Here is a 14,959-nt window from a genome sequence, read left to right as displayed (position 1 = left end):
ACTTGGCAGCAGTGACCCTGGCTCCTGATGCAGGGCCCAGCCCAGGAGACCTCTGGGTCTATACAGCGCCATGCATCTCATGGCTCAGCCTAAACTGTCCCTTTTAACTTCATCCCCCATCACTTCTACCTGCACCATCCCAGGCCCCCAGTTCATCCCCCTGCCTCCGCGGTGGAATTTGCAGTCACTCCGCTCTGAGCACCGTGTGCTGTTCAGAGCTGTACCACGGCATAGCCTCCCAATGCTCCCGCAAAGCTGGGGATCAGCCACCCTGCCCCACGCTGGGATGTTAAACAGCTGCCATGCTCAGCCCTCAGCAGTGGCTGCATTTCAGTGCTAGGGGATGTGCTCCGTTTGCAGGGAAAGGCATTGTATAAATGGAAGTGCTTTGACAACTGTTCTCCCCAGAGGCAGCATTGACTTCTGGGCTCCAGAAATAAGCCGTGGTGCCCTGGGTGGGGCATCGGGTCAGGGAGGGTTAATATGGCACAGATGGCAGAAGCCAGCAGTGATTAGCCTAGGTGGATGAATAACCCCCAGTGATTAGCCAGTTAGGCCTGTCTCCTTGCTGGTCCCTGCCGTGCTGGGGCGCAGAGTCTCCAGAGTGGATCTGGTTCGTCTGGTTGTGGGACAATGTATTGAAGCCGTCAGTTCGTCAGCCGGGCCCAACCCTCAGCTCCCACTTCCCCAGCCCCGGGGGAAGGGAATGAAGGCGGCCATCCACACAGGACACGCCTAGTGCTCAGCCAAGTCTGCTCCAGGTGCCCTGGATCCAGCTCTGCTTCTTTCCCCTCTCAGCAGCTAGAACCATAATCCCCGCCTGGGGCCAAGCAGGCCCAGGCCAGGGGCACCTGCATTTCAAGGCCATAACCCTTCATTGCCCATGGCCTTATGCCCCCGGTTCCTGTGGCCCAGCACCTGTGGGGCTGATCCGAGCACTTGAGTCTCTGCCCCTGGGGCCAGGACTCCAATCCAGTCACCCCTGAAATAAGTGGGGGTCTCTCATCAGTGCCCAGTGCAGAGATGGCTGCATGCCAACAGCATGGTGCCACTGGCCCCAGCTTCCCGGGAAGGTCGCTCTGGGCTCTGAGAAGCTCAGGACTGCAATAGCGGGTGGAAGCCAGCGTAGTGCTGGCCAGCATTAGCCGTGTCTCAGTGCCACGGGCACTGGGCCAGCTAGGAGGGTTTATGGAACCCAGTCACCAGCCTCCGTCAGCTGAACCCTTCAGCTCTGATAGTTGGCCAGCTGCTTTCCCTCCTCGCTGGGCAGCCCCCACGCGGGTAGCAAGTGCCTCATCCCAGCCCTGGTTGGGAGTCGGAGCGAGTCCTTTTTTCCCCTCTGATACTCCGCCTGGCACCATGGCAGCAGCATGGTCCCTGCCAGGTGCCTCCTTGGCACTGTATCAGGAGGGTTGGCGGCTTGTGGGGGAGTGTAAAGCCCCCCCCCCCCCCCGATTCGGGGGCCAGAGGCTCGTCTTCATCCCTCCTGCTCTGCAAGGGGCCCGGAGCCCAGGTGGTTGCATCTGCTGAATAATCCGCTCCCTTCCTTGGGGAAGAGCCGAACCTTGGGCCATCAAGAATGCAGGCAGCGGCTGCGCTGCCCGGTGTCCGGCGTGGCCATGGCAGCAGCAGGCAGAGCCCAACAGCACGTGGAGGGTGGGCGCAGAGCCAGCGGCACCGTGCAGTACGGCACCTCGGGGGAAGGAGGCCCCTGGAGCTCGTTTGGCCACGCAGTCCCTATGCACAGGGCCCATACGGCTGGATACTGACCAGCCCCAGGGGCACAGGCGCAGGTGTGGAGGAGGGTGGAGGAGCTCATGGGCATGTTACCGGGCCCAGTTTGTAAACAAGCCAGGGGAGCGTCGGGGCTGGGGGGGCCACAGGAGCAGGTGCCGAACCTGTGGGGCTTGTTGAACCTGCCCGGGGTGCGGGGGGGGAGGGGTCGGAGGCCCCTCTGCATAGCTTGGGGGCATGATCGCGGCTGGCGCCCAACAGGGCCCTCGGAGTCCAGTGTCTCCAAAGGGCAGCATGGGGGGCTGGGGTGGGGACCCATGAGCATCCCCAGAGTGGGGGGTTCTGGGGACTCCCCCATGAGGAGTCTCCCCTGGGGCTGCTGCTGTACTGGCCCCTCCATCAGCATGAGCTGGACTCTGGCCGCAGTCCTCTCCATGCCCCACTACTCCCGCCCACGACCAGCTCCTGGCACCCTAGGGTGCTCCTGCATTCTACCCCCTGTCCTCGCCCAAGAGCAGGCTGAGGCCCCTGCCCTGGGAGTTCCCCCTCTCCCCAAGGTGCCAGGAGCACGTGTTTCTCGACGGGAAACCGAACCCACAGGGAGGGCCCGGCATTTTCTCGCTCTGCTTCTCGTGCCACAACTCGCTGAAGCCACCCGTGATGGCAGCCAGGGGAGCAGCAGGGCGGCTGCTTCCTGCCCCTCGCTGCCTGGCCGGCCTCAGGGGCACTGGGAAGCGGGAGGGAGGGGGACCCCCCACGAGCCGCAGCCACCGCCCAGCTGCTCCCAGACAGGCCCTGGGTGCTGCTGCCAGGCCAGGCTGTGCTGGCGGGAGGTGGTGACAGGAAACAGCGCGGCTGCCTCTGGGGAAGGGCTGGTGTTGAGCTGTAGCTGTGGCTGCCCTCCCGCTTGCCTGCTGTGTGTCCGCCCATGGGTGGCTTCCGTGTGATGGGGCCTCTGCGTGTGCTCCAAGCGTGTGCCCGTTTCTGGGTGCCCCCGGGCATGTGCCCGTCTCTGGGTGCCCCTGGGGTGTGCCCCGGGCATGTGCCCGTCTCTGGGTGCCCCTGGGGTGTGCCCCGGGCATGTGCCCATCTCTGGGTGCCCCTGGGGTGTGCCCCGGGCATGTGCCTGTCTCTGGGTGCCTCTGTGGGTGTGCCCCGGGCATGTGCCTGTCTCTGGGCGCCCCTGTGGGTGTGTGCCCCAAGCGTGTGCCTGTCTCTGGGCGCCCCTGGGCATGTACCTGTCTCTGGGTGCCCTTGGGGTGTGCCCTGGGCATGTGGGCAGACCCTGGCTCATGTTATACTTCGTTTCGCTCTCTCTCATCTGTTCTCATCACTGAGCGGTCAGGTGGGATTAGCATACTTGCCAGCTGGCTTGGCTGGGCCAAGGCAGCCCCTGGCTGCATCCCCACCCCCCACCCCCCCAGGGGCTGCTGCTGCTTTGTCTCCACATCATCCCTCGATCTGCCTGGGTGACAACCCTGGAGCCTCACCCCCCATCCTGCCACCAGCGTGGGAGAGCGAGTGCAGTCTACTGACTGGGGCACCGCCTTGGGACTCAGAGACTTGGGTTCGGCTCCCAGCACCATCCTGACTTGCTGGGTGACAGTGGCTGACTCCCTTCCCCCTCTGCACCTCAGTTTCCCCTCTCAGCTCTTGTCTGTTCAGGCTGTGAGCTCCTTGGGGCAGGGCCTGTCTCTCTGGGTGCCTTTGCACAGCAGCCCCTGGGCCTGTCTCGATGCCCCTGGGCTCGTGCTGCCACCCTGAAAATTGCCGTATGGATGGTACAGCTCGGGCTCCAAAGCCTGTGGGGTGGGGCGTGGGGTGTGGGGCTTCAGAGCCTGAGCTCCAGCCCAGGTCACGGCTTCAAGGCGCTGTCTGCACAGCTGTTCTGAGCCCATCAGCCAGAGCCTGTCTCAGCCTGGGCTCGGAGGCCCGCTGTTGCGGGCTCTTGCTGGCTGCGTAGCTGTACCCATGTGTCTGTTCCATGCCTGGCATCATGGGGCCCTGATCTTGGTGGAGCTCTGGGTGCTGCTGGCATACAAATGCCAGCATGTCCAAGGTTGCCCTTCTGGCTCCCACCCTACCCTGCCTTCCCTCTGGAACAGTTTCTCTGGGCTGGGTCAATGACTTTTGCCCTTGGCCAGGCAGGACCCCCTCTGGGCTAAAGGCGCTGGCGTAACCCGATTGGAGAGGGTCCTCTGGTCCAGCTCAGACTAGAGTCTGAGCCCGAGTCTTCAGCCACCCCCAGCGGTGCCCTGTTTCCTGAGGTTTCAAAACGTGTCTGAACCACTCTCTGTAGGACACACAGGGCCCTGCAGTGGGCATCAGGACTCCTGGGTTCCCAGCTCCGCCACTCACTGCGTGATCTGGGGCAAGTCATGGCCTCTCTCTGGGCCTTGGTTTCCCCGTCTGTAAAATGGGCTAATGATGCTCATGACCAGAGATCAGTGGATGAGAGTGCTAAAGCAGTGCAGAGCATTCTGATCCTTATTTATGTGAGGCCATGGGTGCCTGGGACAGGGCAGAGAGAAGTAAGGTGGCAGCCCCCTGCCTGGCACAGCGAGGTGCGTGTGTTGGGGTGGGGCTGCCGGGGAAGCCTGGGCTGAGATCGGAGCCCAGTTGCCTCGTTATCTGCAGCCCACACAGCAGCTGAGGGAACGCAGCCGGGAAGGAGCCAGATGGCTTAGGTCGGTGTCCCCAGGAATCCCAGCCCAGCACGGGCTGGTGCCTCTCTGGCACTGCTGTGGAATAGGGCCAGCGTCCCGCGCAAACCTTGCCCTGTGTCCCCCAAGTGGAGCAGTGTTGCCAGCCCAACGAGCATCGATTCCTGTGCCAGGCGGGAGCAGGGGAGCCTGCTGCCTTCATGTCTCAGGCTGCCGACTGAAGCGCAAGGGACCCGCTGTCGTTGCCAAATATAGGCCAGGTTTCCCTGGGGAGGCAGCTGCCTGCTCCACAGCCCTGCTCTGCGGGACCTCAGGTGACTGCATGCCAATCGGATCAGCACAGAGCTCCTCGGGCACTGGAGCCTGGATTTGGGGCAGAGCTCCTGGGGGTGGGATCTGGTGCTTTGGTGGCACAGCCCACTGGAGGCCCCCTGCCACCCCCCCGCCACCCCATGGCCCTGCCTGTCTGAGGAGTGGCAGCAGGGGTCAGAGTTAAGATCATTGGGGAAGTCTGAGCTTTTTGGAGATGTTGTTTTAGGCTCTCTGCAGACTCAGGCAGTCACATTCCGGTCACGTTTTTCAAGCTTTTTCTTTACATCTGCAAAGGCTGGAAATGTAATGTTTTCAAATGACAGCTGAGATCCTGGGGTCCTAGCCACGGGGTCATAAGCCCGATGATTTAGTCCAGTCCTGGCTGCAAACAGTATTGAGCACACATATGGGAAAGAGACATGGTAGGAGCTGCTGGCTCTCACTCCTCTGCTCAGGCCATTACATCAGCCTCTCCCTGCTGGGTCACCAATGTCCCTCTAAACAGGAAAAGTGGTGCACAATGGCCCATTTGTGGAATCGGTATAGCTGGGGATTGCACTGGTTAACTGGCAACAAGAAGAAGTACTTTTTCACACAGTATACAACTAACCTGTGGAACTCATTGCCAGGGGATGTTGTATAAGCCAAAAGTATAACTGGGTTTAAAAAAGAATTAGACAAGTTCATGGAGGATAGGTCCATCGATGGCTATTAGCCAGGATGGGCAGGGATGCAACCCCGTGCTTGGGGTGACTCTAAACCTCCAGCTGCCAGAAACTGGGAGTAGAAGACAGGGGTGGATCACTCCAGAATTGCCCTGTTCTGTACAGTCCCCCTTGAAGCTCTGGCACTGGTCACTGTCAGGGACAGGATACTGAGCTAGATGGACAATTGGTCTGACCCCATGTGGCAAGTCTTACGCTCTTATATTTGTATTGCAGTGGTCCCCAGAGCACCCAGTTGAGATGGGGCCCTACTGTGTTCACTGGTAACAGTAGGGACCATGCGGCACAAAGACTCAAGGGGCACCTGGGAGTCTGGACCCCTAGGCTGGGGTAAGCCACTAAGGCTTGGGTCCCGGCGCTATCGACTGTCCAGACAGCATGTACAAAGGTGTTAATTGGCAGTCAATTCACTGGAGTTTAAAAACTCCTATGTAGGCAATTGCCTCTGTTGCAGCTCCTTGTTTGTAGTAATAATACTGACCTACATTTATAGAGCTCCTTTTATCCCAACGCACTGTGCCATGTGGAGGGAGGAATTGCTTCACCCAGCACTGAAATGCAGCCACCTCTGGAGTGGAATGGGCAGCTGCTTAATAGCGCAAAACAATGCAACACGTTAGTTTAGAATCATAGAATCATAGAATATCAGGGTTGGAAGGGACCCCAGAAGGTCATCTAGTCCAACCCCCTGCTCGAAGCAGGACCAATTCCCAGTTAAATCATCCCAGCCAGGGCTTTGTCAAGCATGACCTTAAAAACCTCTAAGGAAGGAGATTCTACCACCTCCCTAGGTAACGCATTCCAGTGTTTCACCACCCTCTTAGTGAAAAAGTTTTTCCTAATATCCAATCTAAACCTCCCCCACTGCAACCTGAGACCATTACTCCTCGTTCTGTCATCTGCTACCATTGAGAACAGTCTAGAGCCATCCTCTCTGGAACCCCCTTTCAGGTAGTTGAAAGCAGCTATCAAATCCCCCCTCATTCTTCTCTTCTGCAGGCTAAACAATCCCAGTTCCCTCAGCCTCTCCTCATAACTCATGTGTTCCAGACCCCTAATCATTTTTGTTGCCCTTCGCTGGACTCTCTCCAATTTATCCACATCCTTCTTGTAGTGTGGGGCCCAAAACTGGACACAGTACTCCAGATGAGGCCTCACCAATGTCGAATAGAGGGGAACGATCACGTCCTCGATCTGCTCGCTATGCCCCTACTTATACATCCCAAACTGCCATTGGCCTTCTTGGCAACAAGGGCACACTGCTGACTCATATCCAGCTTCTCGTCCACTGTCACCCCTAGGTCCTTTTCCGCAGAACTGCTGCCTAGCCATTTGGTCCCTAGTCTGTAGCTGTGCATTGGATTCTTCCATCCTAAGTGCAGGACCCTGCACTTATCCTTATTGAACCTCATCAGATTTCTTTTGGCCCAATCCTCCAATTTGTCTAGGTCCTTCTGTATCCTATCCCTCCCCTCCAGTGTATCTACCACTCCTCCCAGTTTAGTATCATCCGCAAATTTGCTGAGGGTGCAATCCACACCATCCTCCAGATCATTTATGAAGATATTGAACAAAACCGGCCCCAGGACCGACCCTTGGGGCACTCCACTTGATACCGGCTGCCAACTAGACATGGAGCCATTGATCACTACCCGTTGAGCCCGACAATCTAGGCAGCTTTCTACCCACCTTATAGTGCATTCATTTAGGACAGGAAGTGGAGAAGGATTCCTTATGCAACTGAAATTGCTGGAAAGAGCTAGGGAGGCAGGAAGTAATCAACCAGACTGGCACTTGGCCCGGACATCAGGGTTAACTTGACCCTCCTCTTGTAGGGTGCTGTGGGATTTTGAATGATCACAAGTGGTCGAAGCCTTGGTGCAATGTCTCATCCAGAAGACGCCCCCCAGCAGTGCCAGCCCCACCTGGGGAACACCCTTCCAAGTGCTGACCGGGGCGATGCCCACACAGCTGTTGAGATCTGATGAGGGGGCTGGCAGGCATGGAGCATTCAGTCGGTTTACTGCCCTCTGCTTGAGGAAGCTTTGCCTCATTCTCAGCTCCCCCGGCCCGGTTATCGCTCCACATACCTGGGCAGGGACACCCAGAGCATGGTGCTGTGCCCAAGTGCTGCCCTCTGTTCCCAGGGGAGGAAGTAATGGTGTGCTGGCATGGGCGGGGTGCACAGCTGGGTGCCCTGAGCCCACCTGAGAGCGCGCAGATGTGCTGACGGCTCCCTGCAGGATGGCAGCTCCAGACCAGGGAGGAATCAAAGCAGGGTCTGATCTGGAGGCTCGGGGTGGGGGGGGCCTTAGGCAGCATGTGCTCCTCCGCTCCTGAGGCGATGGGCTGGTGACTTTCAGGTCTAGGCGATGCCAGTGCAGCATCTCGCTTGCTGAGGGCTTCACGTCCAGCAGCAGCCCAGGCAGCCAAGTCTGGGCCAGAGGCCAGTGGGGAGCTGGCAGCTCAGCTGGGAGCTGTGGGAGCACAGATGGCTGCTTTCCCTAGGGCGAGCCAAGTGGGTGGGCAGGCTCCAGTTTATTAACAGTTGCGCTTTGGAGGCTACATGAAGCACAGCGAGCAAGCTGCCCACAGCAATTGTGATGAACAAAGCCCCGGAGTATTTCTAGTACATCCCTACGAGGGACGGCAGCTCTACGTTCTGTGGGCTAGTGCTCAGGCTGGGAGCATGCCGACCTGCGAGCCCAGCTGGGCTCCTGGATCCTTAATGGAGCCCCCAGATGTATTGGAAATGGGAGAGGAGGCCAAGTGGGACTCCCTGAACGGTTGGGAGTTAGGGATCCTAGCCCCAGCAGAGTGGGGGAGGAGGGGCTGGTCACTAAGCCAGGGCAGGAACCTGCCCTAAAAGGCATTAGGACAATTAGGAAGGTGGCTCTCTTGGGACAGGAACCAAGTGCCCAGGTTCAGAGCTGCCCCGTGTCCATGGGGCCCTCACGTTGGTTTCAAGTCCCGTTGACCTGCCTTTCCTGGACTGGTGAAACGGCAGGGGTCTGCCCAACTGCGTTAGCCACCCCTGGATGGTGGCACCCAGCAGCTCTCCTTGGTCAATGACATTACCCAAAGAGGGGCTATGATTGGCGGGTGGCATTGCTCTCTCTCTGCTGGAGCGAAAGCCCCACCCCTTGCCAGCCCCTCCCGTGCCAGGCTCCACAGCCAGGACTGTGATGCGTAAATCTCTCCCATCAGGGTATCTCCGCTTTACAGATGGGCAGGGGAAGTGACTGGTTGGAGACAGGAGTTCTGGCTCCCAGCCCTGTGCTTTAGCCCCAAGATCATCCTGCCAGGGCTGGTCCATGCTGGGAAACGCCACGTTGTCCGTGAGCGACTGGGCCGTTAAACGCTGCGGGTAGGTGGGGGCGGTTGTGTGTGACGCTCAGGGAGCTGAAGGCAGCCCTGCCTGCCCGGAGTGCCCTGTGCTGTTAGTTAGCGGACCGCCTGACATGCCGCACTCGTCCTTGTGTCCACTGCTTCCTGGGTACCAGGTGGCACCGTGCAGCATAACCCGCATCCCCTCTGGCTGGTGGGCGCCGTGGGGATGGGACCCATTCCTTAGGAGAGCGCCCAGTGCAGGTGCAATGTGGGCTCTCAGCCGGCTGCTCTCAACAGCAGCACAATCCTGTTTGGTCACCTAGGCAGTGAGCGCCGGGGCTGTTGATTGTCTCAGCGAGGCTATTTCTATTTCTAGCCTCGCAGCCTGCTCTGCTCAGCTCGGCTCTGCGTGGCTGCGTGAGGGAGGGAGGAGAGACCCCGCCAGATGCTCACCCTCGTGTTTCCAAAGCAAAGGGACCGAATGAGCCAGCACGGATGGGATGAGTGTGGAGGGGAGTGAGCTGGATCCAGTGGGACCTGGCTAAACCCAGCTGTGCCTGGAGCAAGGCTCTCCCCAAACCCTGGGATGCCTTTCTGCCGCAGGTTTCCCCACTGCTGGAGAATCCCTGAGCCCTCTCCTGAGGTGGCTCCGTGTCCTCGGCAGAATCTCATCTCCTCTGAGTCGCACACACTGTCTCTGGCAGCCTCATTCATCCCGAATGCACCACAAAGGGCACTGAAGTGCAGTTAGCGGGTGGTGAGATTTCCGCTTCATGAGTGGCTTGGCAGGTCTCCTCCTGGATGCACTCCTCTCAAGTGAGCTGAGTCTCTTTCGCTTTGTTCTTGAGCAGTTTTGGTTTTAATCCCAAATCCCTCTGGGAGTGTGTTTCCTCTCATTTCTCATTAGCTGGGCTCCTAGGATGTTCTGTCCATGTTGCCCAGGCTTTGCAGCCTGGTAGCCTGATGACTTAAACTATATTGTGTGAAATGCCATGAGCATTGGCTGCCCTCCACTTTGAGCACGGTGAGAAATCTACAGGCACTTCACAGCTGTCACTGTCACCACTCAGAGTCATGGCAGCGGTGGGGCTAGAACTCAGATCCTCCTGCTCGCAAAGCACAAGCCCTGAGCCCTTGGGCTAAAGGAGAACCCCTGTTGGCAGTGTAGGGTCTATGACCCTCAGTGGAGCAGTTCTCAGTCCATCCGGTAGAGGGCGCTGGTTTACATAAAAACCCGCCAGCTCATCGCATGATGGAGGTGCATCCCCGGAGCCCCATGTGCCATTGTTCCTGCCTTCGTTGGGCAATGGCGCTTTTCCTGACAGCTGCCCCTCCCTGGGGCCTTAGCTCCTGTCTCCTTGCTGTTTGTGGGGAAAAGTGATGATTTGCTTTAGAACCAGGAAAATAACCCACACCCTGCATTAAATGTCTGTGGGGAACTGTGGGCTTCATCTCTTGAGCAGGATCTGTGGCCCCCGTCCTCTTTTAGTGCCCCTCGGGGCTCCTTTCATGGCTGCAACCCCATTGCCGCCCTGAGTCCTGGCAGGCTGCCCGGGGAGCCCCAGAAGCCCCAGGGCAGGCAGGTCTGTGTGCTCGGGCTCCATCTTGGACGCCAGGGTGGAGCATGGACTGCTGGGAGTTGTAGCTCAATGGGCCCTGTGCTGGAAGGGAGCAGGACTTTGGCCTGGTGGCTTCCTCGCTGGGTTCCCGGCACCAACACTCAGGGAGCGAGCTGCACATAATGTTACTTGGTCAGGCCCGAGCCCTCCCCCAGCACAGCCGAGCATAAGGAGAAGTGAAGTCCCGCGTGCTACCTGTTTGGAAAGGGGAAGTGAGGTCATGTCCTGTTCCCTCACGCGCGAGGCGGGGGCAGCCTCTGGAGAAGCCAACCGTTTGTGCCCAATTACCACACGAGGGGCCCAATCCTGGGACATGCCGAGCTGCCCAGGGCCCTCGCTGGCTCCCCGTCTCTCCAGATTGGGCCCTAACCGACTGCCACGGGATGGGGAAGCAGGAAGGAGCTGGGTTGAGCAACATCAGTGCTGGGAACACTGCAGCACACAACATCCTGCCGCTGAGCTAATGCCTCTAAACAGACACCGATTTCATGGGCTGAGACCCATCACGCGGCTGCACACGGCTCTCATATAGTCTCTCGGAGGGAGAGCGTTAACCGCCCTTAATGCAGCCTTTCAGATGGCAAGGGGCAATGTTCACTGGCTGCAGCTGGGGGCTGGGAGCCAGGACTCCTGGGTTCTACAACCCACTCAGTCACTCACTGTGCGGACTTGGGCAAATCACATCCCCCATCAGTGCCTCAGTTTCCCCGTTCTATAAAATGGGAGCTAACGTTACTGACCCATCAGGCAGGGCCAAGCTGTGAGGCTTGAGTAGCTGATTGTAAAGCGTCCAGAGACCCCCGGTTAAAACATGCTGTCAGAGGGAGTCTGAGCTTGTTGAGACGGGTGATGGGGAGCTTAAATCATTGCACTGAAACTCGACTTGGCTTTATTGATCCTTGTGTCCTACACAGGCCGCGCCCCAGCACTGAGCGAGCGCCTGGGGTTCTGGCCTGGTTCTCCCCCCTGCCCCCCCGGCGCCGTGCACAGTGCAAATCCCGAGAGGGCATGGGCCGACTCCTGGGTTGGTGGTGAGGAGCACTGGAGGGGGAAGTCCTCAGGACACTATAGGCTGAAGCTTCTCGTTCTGCAGCCAGACACTAGAGTGGATGTCGGAGATCTCCACCTGTCCAGGACAGACTGTCTGTGTCTGTGCCGGGGTCCAGCTGGCAGTGGCCATGCTGGGCTGGGAGTCTGTCTCTCTGAGACCTGACCAGGCCAGGCAGCTCTGGTTGGTGATGGAGCAACCCAACCACTTCCTGACTTGGAGCTGGAACTCAGGGGCTCTGTCCTTGGAGGTGGAAGGGTGGGGTGGGGTGGTGGGGATGCAATGCTGGTAGGAGGTGGAGACCTGAGCTCAGCCCCTTGGGTACAGGGCACTGGAGGAAGATGGGGTGACATCACCCAGATACCTGGGATGCGAGGGACCCTGCCTCGTCCAGGTTGGGCCTAGACACACAGATGGATAGGACTCAGCCCTCCCCACACAGGGGCTCTCCTCCTTCATCTGCTTCCCTCATGGTCCTGGCAGCTGGGATGTACCTCGCCCAGCGCCCACTCCTGTCTCATCCTGTCTGTCTCCCCTGCAGGATTCCATGAACCTGCCGCCCGACAAGATGAAACTGCTCAGCCAGTACGACAGCGAGAAGAAGTGGGAGCTGATCTGTGACCAGGTGAGACTGAGGTGCCTAATCCAGGGAAGTCTCCAGGAGCTGCGGGCACCCATGCGCCACCCCCCATGGCCACCCTAGCACCTGCTGCCAGAGATTCAGCTCCATCCGTTACCCACTGCTACACAACACTCACAGCAGGAAACTCACACCCAGACACTTCCTGTGTTGCTCAGGTTGGTACCTGATCACGGGCGTTCAGTCTGCCGCTTCGCAGCATGACTCACGATAGTGGGGCCAGAGCAGGAGAAGTCACGCTCATTGCTTCAGCCCACAGATGTTCCAGATGTCAGGGGAGGTGCTAGGCTGGCAGCCTCTGCTCCCAGCTGGGACGGTCTGGGGCTGGCTCCCCTGCCAGCAGTCGCAGTCATTGGAGGTGCCTTGAGAGGAATCTGATGGGTTGAATCCTCTGAAGCCAAGGAGGAATCCCAGCGGTTCCTCGATGAGTCATTTCTCTCCCCGTCTGTCATCTCTGCACCCAGCCAGTCAGTTCCTTATCAGCAGAAAGATTCATTCCGCTGCAGGGATGGGCTTTCTGCCAGAGGCCGTTAGCTGGGCTTCCACCCAGGCTCAAGTAGCCTTTTCCTGGTGATCTGCAAAGAAAGCTGGGGGTCGATCCCCTCGCTGTGCGTTGGTGCTGAGAGGCCTTCGGGAGGGAGCAGGGACTGGGCATGTGTGTGCACTAGTTCTTATCCAGTTCAGAGGGGTTGGGGGGAGCAAGGCCCAGTGCTTCCGAGGCCTGCCGGATGGGGCCCTTAATGCCTGCCAAGCGCTTTGAGGATGCAAACGCCGTGTAAGTGCTGAGTATTATTAGAAACCGGTGAAAGATCAAATGCCTCAGAAAACCCTGTAATTGATGCATCTCACTGGAGCGACTGCTTCCCTGGGGGAGGGGCTGGTAGTTTTTGCTAGTGACTGGATATTTTAACCAGTCAGCCTCTGCACTTGCTTCTTAGCTCAGGGGCTCTGGTGACTCCAGATTTTGCTTTGGGGGGGTCTGTGTTGAGCGAAACCCTCAGGTTTGGGGATGGGGGCGGGATGCTGAGCTTGTGAGCAGCGAGGCCCCAGGCTCACTCAGGTTGGCAGTGACCACTGGGCATTGCTGCCCCAGGGCTGCCTTGTTTCTCCTGATGGGCAGTTAATTTGGCTCCTGCTCCTGGGGGCCATGGAAGGCATGACAAAGCCCTATTCATGGCTGAAGACCGGCCAGCGGAGAGGCTGTAGGCTGGGTGGGCCATGGAGACTGACCTCCCTGTCTACCTTCGGGCAGTCCCTGCAGGTTTGGGGCTCAGTGCCCTGCTAATCATGCTGTCCCTGCGCTCTAGATAAATGGAGGCCATGGGCTGTTCACCTCGGGGCTCACCCAGCACAGTCATCCCTGGCCCTAGCCCAGAGCTCTGTTCAGGGGTCCCAGGGCTGTGCAAAGGCAATGGGTGTCATCACCCCATTCGCCTGCCTGTGGTCCGGGGGCCTGAGTCTGACCAGAGCTTGCTGGGCCATGTGCTCCCTGAGGAGATGGTGCAGGGCAGGAGTCATCACGTGCTGACTGGGGATACTGCGCAGAGGAGGCTCTTCTTGGCTTGTTCCATGGCCAGAGCCTCAGGGCCCTGATTCTGTCTCTATCTCCCACCCATCAGTGAAGCCCTGCAAGGGTGCCAGGAGTCCAGCATCTCAGAGGGGGCTCGTGCATTCCTACATCCCAAGGCCGGAAGGGACCATCCAGTCTGATCCCCTGGATAGCAGAGGCCAGACACCTGCCCCACAGTGATCCCCAGGGCAGGTCTTTTAGAAAAACGTCCTATCTTGATTTAACAATTGTCAGGGTTAGAGAATCCACCTTGCGAAGTTGTTCCAATGATTAGTTACCCTCGCGGTTAAAAATTTACACCTTTCCAGTCTAAATTTGTCTGGCTTCAACTTCCAGCCATTGGATCGTGTTACATCTTCCTCTGCTGGATTGAAGAGCCCATTATCAAACCTCTGTGTGCCAGCCTCTGTCCCCAGAACTGTTCTGCTCTGCTGCAGTCACTTCCCTTCCCTTTGCCTCAGTTACCCCATCGATCTACCAGGAAGGAGAAGTCCTGAGGCACTTGGATGAAAGGGGATCTCAATGCCTAACCCAGGCCAGCAAAGTGTGGCTCAAGCTTTTAAATCCAGTGGTCCCAGTTCAAGCCCCATAGAAGGATCATCATTAGAGAACTATATGTTTCTGTTATGAAGGGTGCGTCCACACTCAGACTGCTACAGTGGTATAGCTGCAGTGGAGACAGTGATGGGAGGGGCTCTGCTGTCAGGCCTGGTCTACACAGAATCATAGAAGACTGGGGTTGGAAGGAGTCCTCAGGAGGTATCTAGTCCAACCAACCCCAACTAAATCATCCTAGCTGTGGCTTTGTCAAGCCGGGCCTTAAAAAGCTCTAAGGAAGGAGATTCCACCACCTCCCTAGGTAATCCTAGACCTCCCGCACTGCAACTTGAGACCATTACTCCTCACTCTGTCATCTGCCACACCTGAGAACAGCCGAGCTCCATCCTCTTTGGAACCCCCCTTCAGAGAGTTGAAAGCAGCTATCAAATCCCCCCTCACTCTTCTCTTCTGCAGACTAAACAAACCCAGTTCCCCCAGCCTCTCCTCGTAAGTCATGTGCCCCAGGCCCCTGATCATTTTCATTGCCCTCCGCTGGACTCTCTCCAATTTGTCCACATCCCTTCTGTAGTGGGGGGACCAAAACTGGACACAGTACTCCAGATGTGGCCTCACCAGTGCCGAATAGAGGGGAATAATCACTTCCCTCGATCTGCTGGCAATACTCCTACTAATGCAGCCCAATATGCCATTGGCCTTCTTGGCAACAAGGGCACACTGCTGACTCATATCCAGCTTCTCGTCCAGTGTAATCCCCAGC

General features: G+C 58.2%; 1 protein-coding gene across 9 annotated transcripts in view; it reads left to right on the top strand.

Moving 5' to 3' along the window:
- FMNL1 (formin like 1) overlaps window positions 1-14,959 on the top strand; it is a 72,115-nt gene that overhangs the window by 10,600 nt on the left and 46,556 nt on the right. For 8 of the 9 annotated variants that reach the window (XM_078850698.1, XM_078850696.1, XM_078850692.1 and 5 more), the window contains exon 2: window positions 11,973-12,056. In XM_078850698.1, the coding sequence (XP_078706824.1) occupies window positions 11,973-12,056 (84 nt within the window). Of the gene's footprint in view, window positions 1-11,972; window positions 12,057-12,106; window positions 12,230-14,959 lie in introns of those variants that run through there. The other variant, XM_078850694.1, reaches the window with a different exon arrangement.

This window comes from Lepidochelys kempii, chromosome 27 (genome assembly GCF_965140285.1).
Source record: "Lepidochelys kempii isolate rLepKem1 chromosome 27, rLepKem1.hap1, whole genome shotgun sequence".
NCBI lineage: Eukaryota > Metazoa > Chordata > Testudines > Cheloniidae > Lepidochelys > Lepidochelys kempii.
Note: the sequence above shows the minus strand (reverse complement) of the source record. Positions and strands in the feature narration are given on the sequence as shown.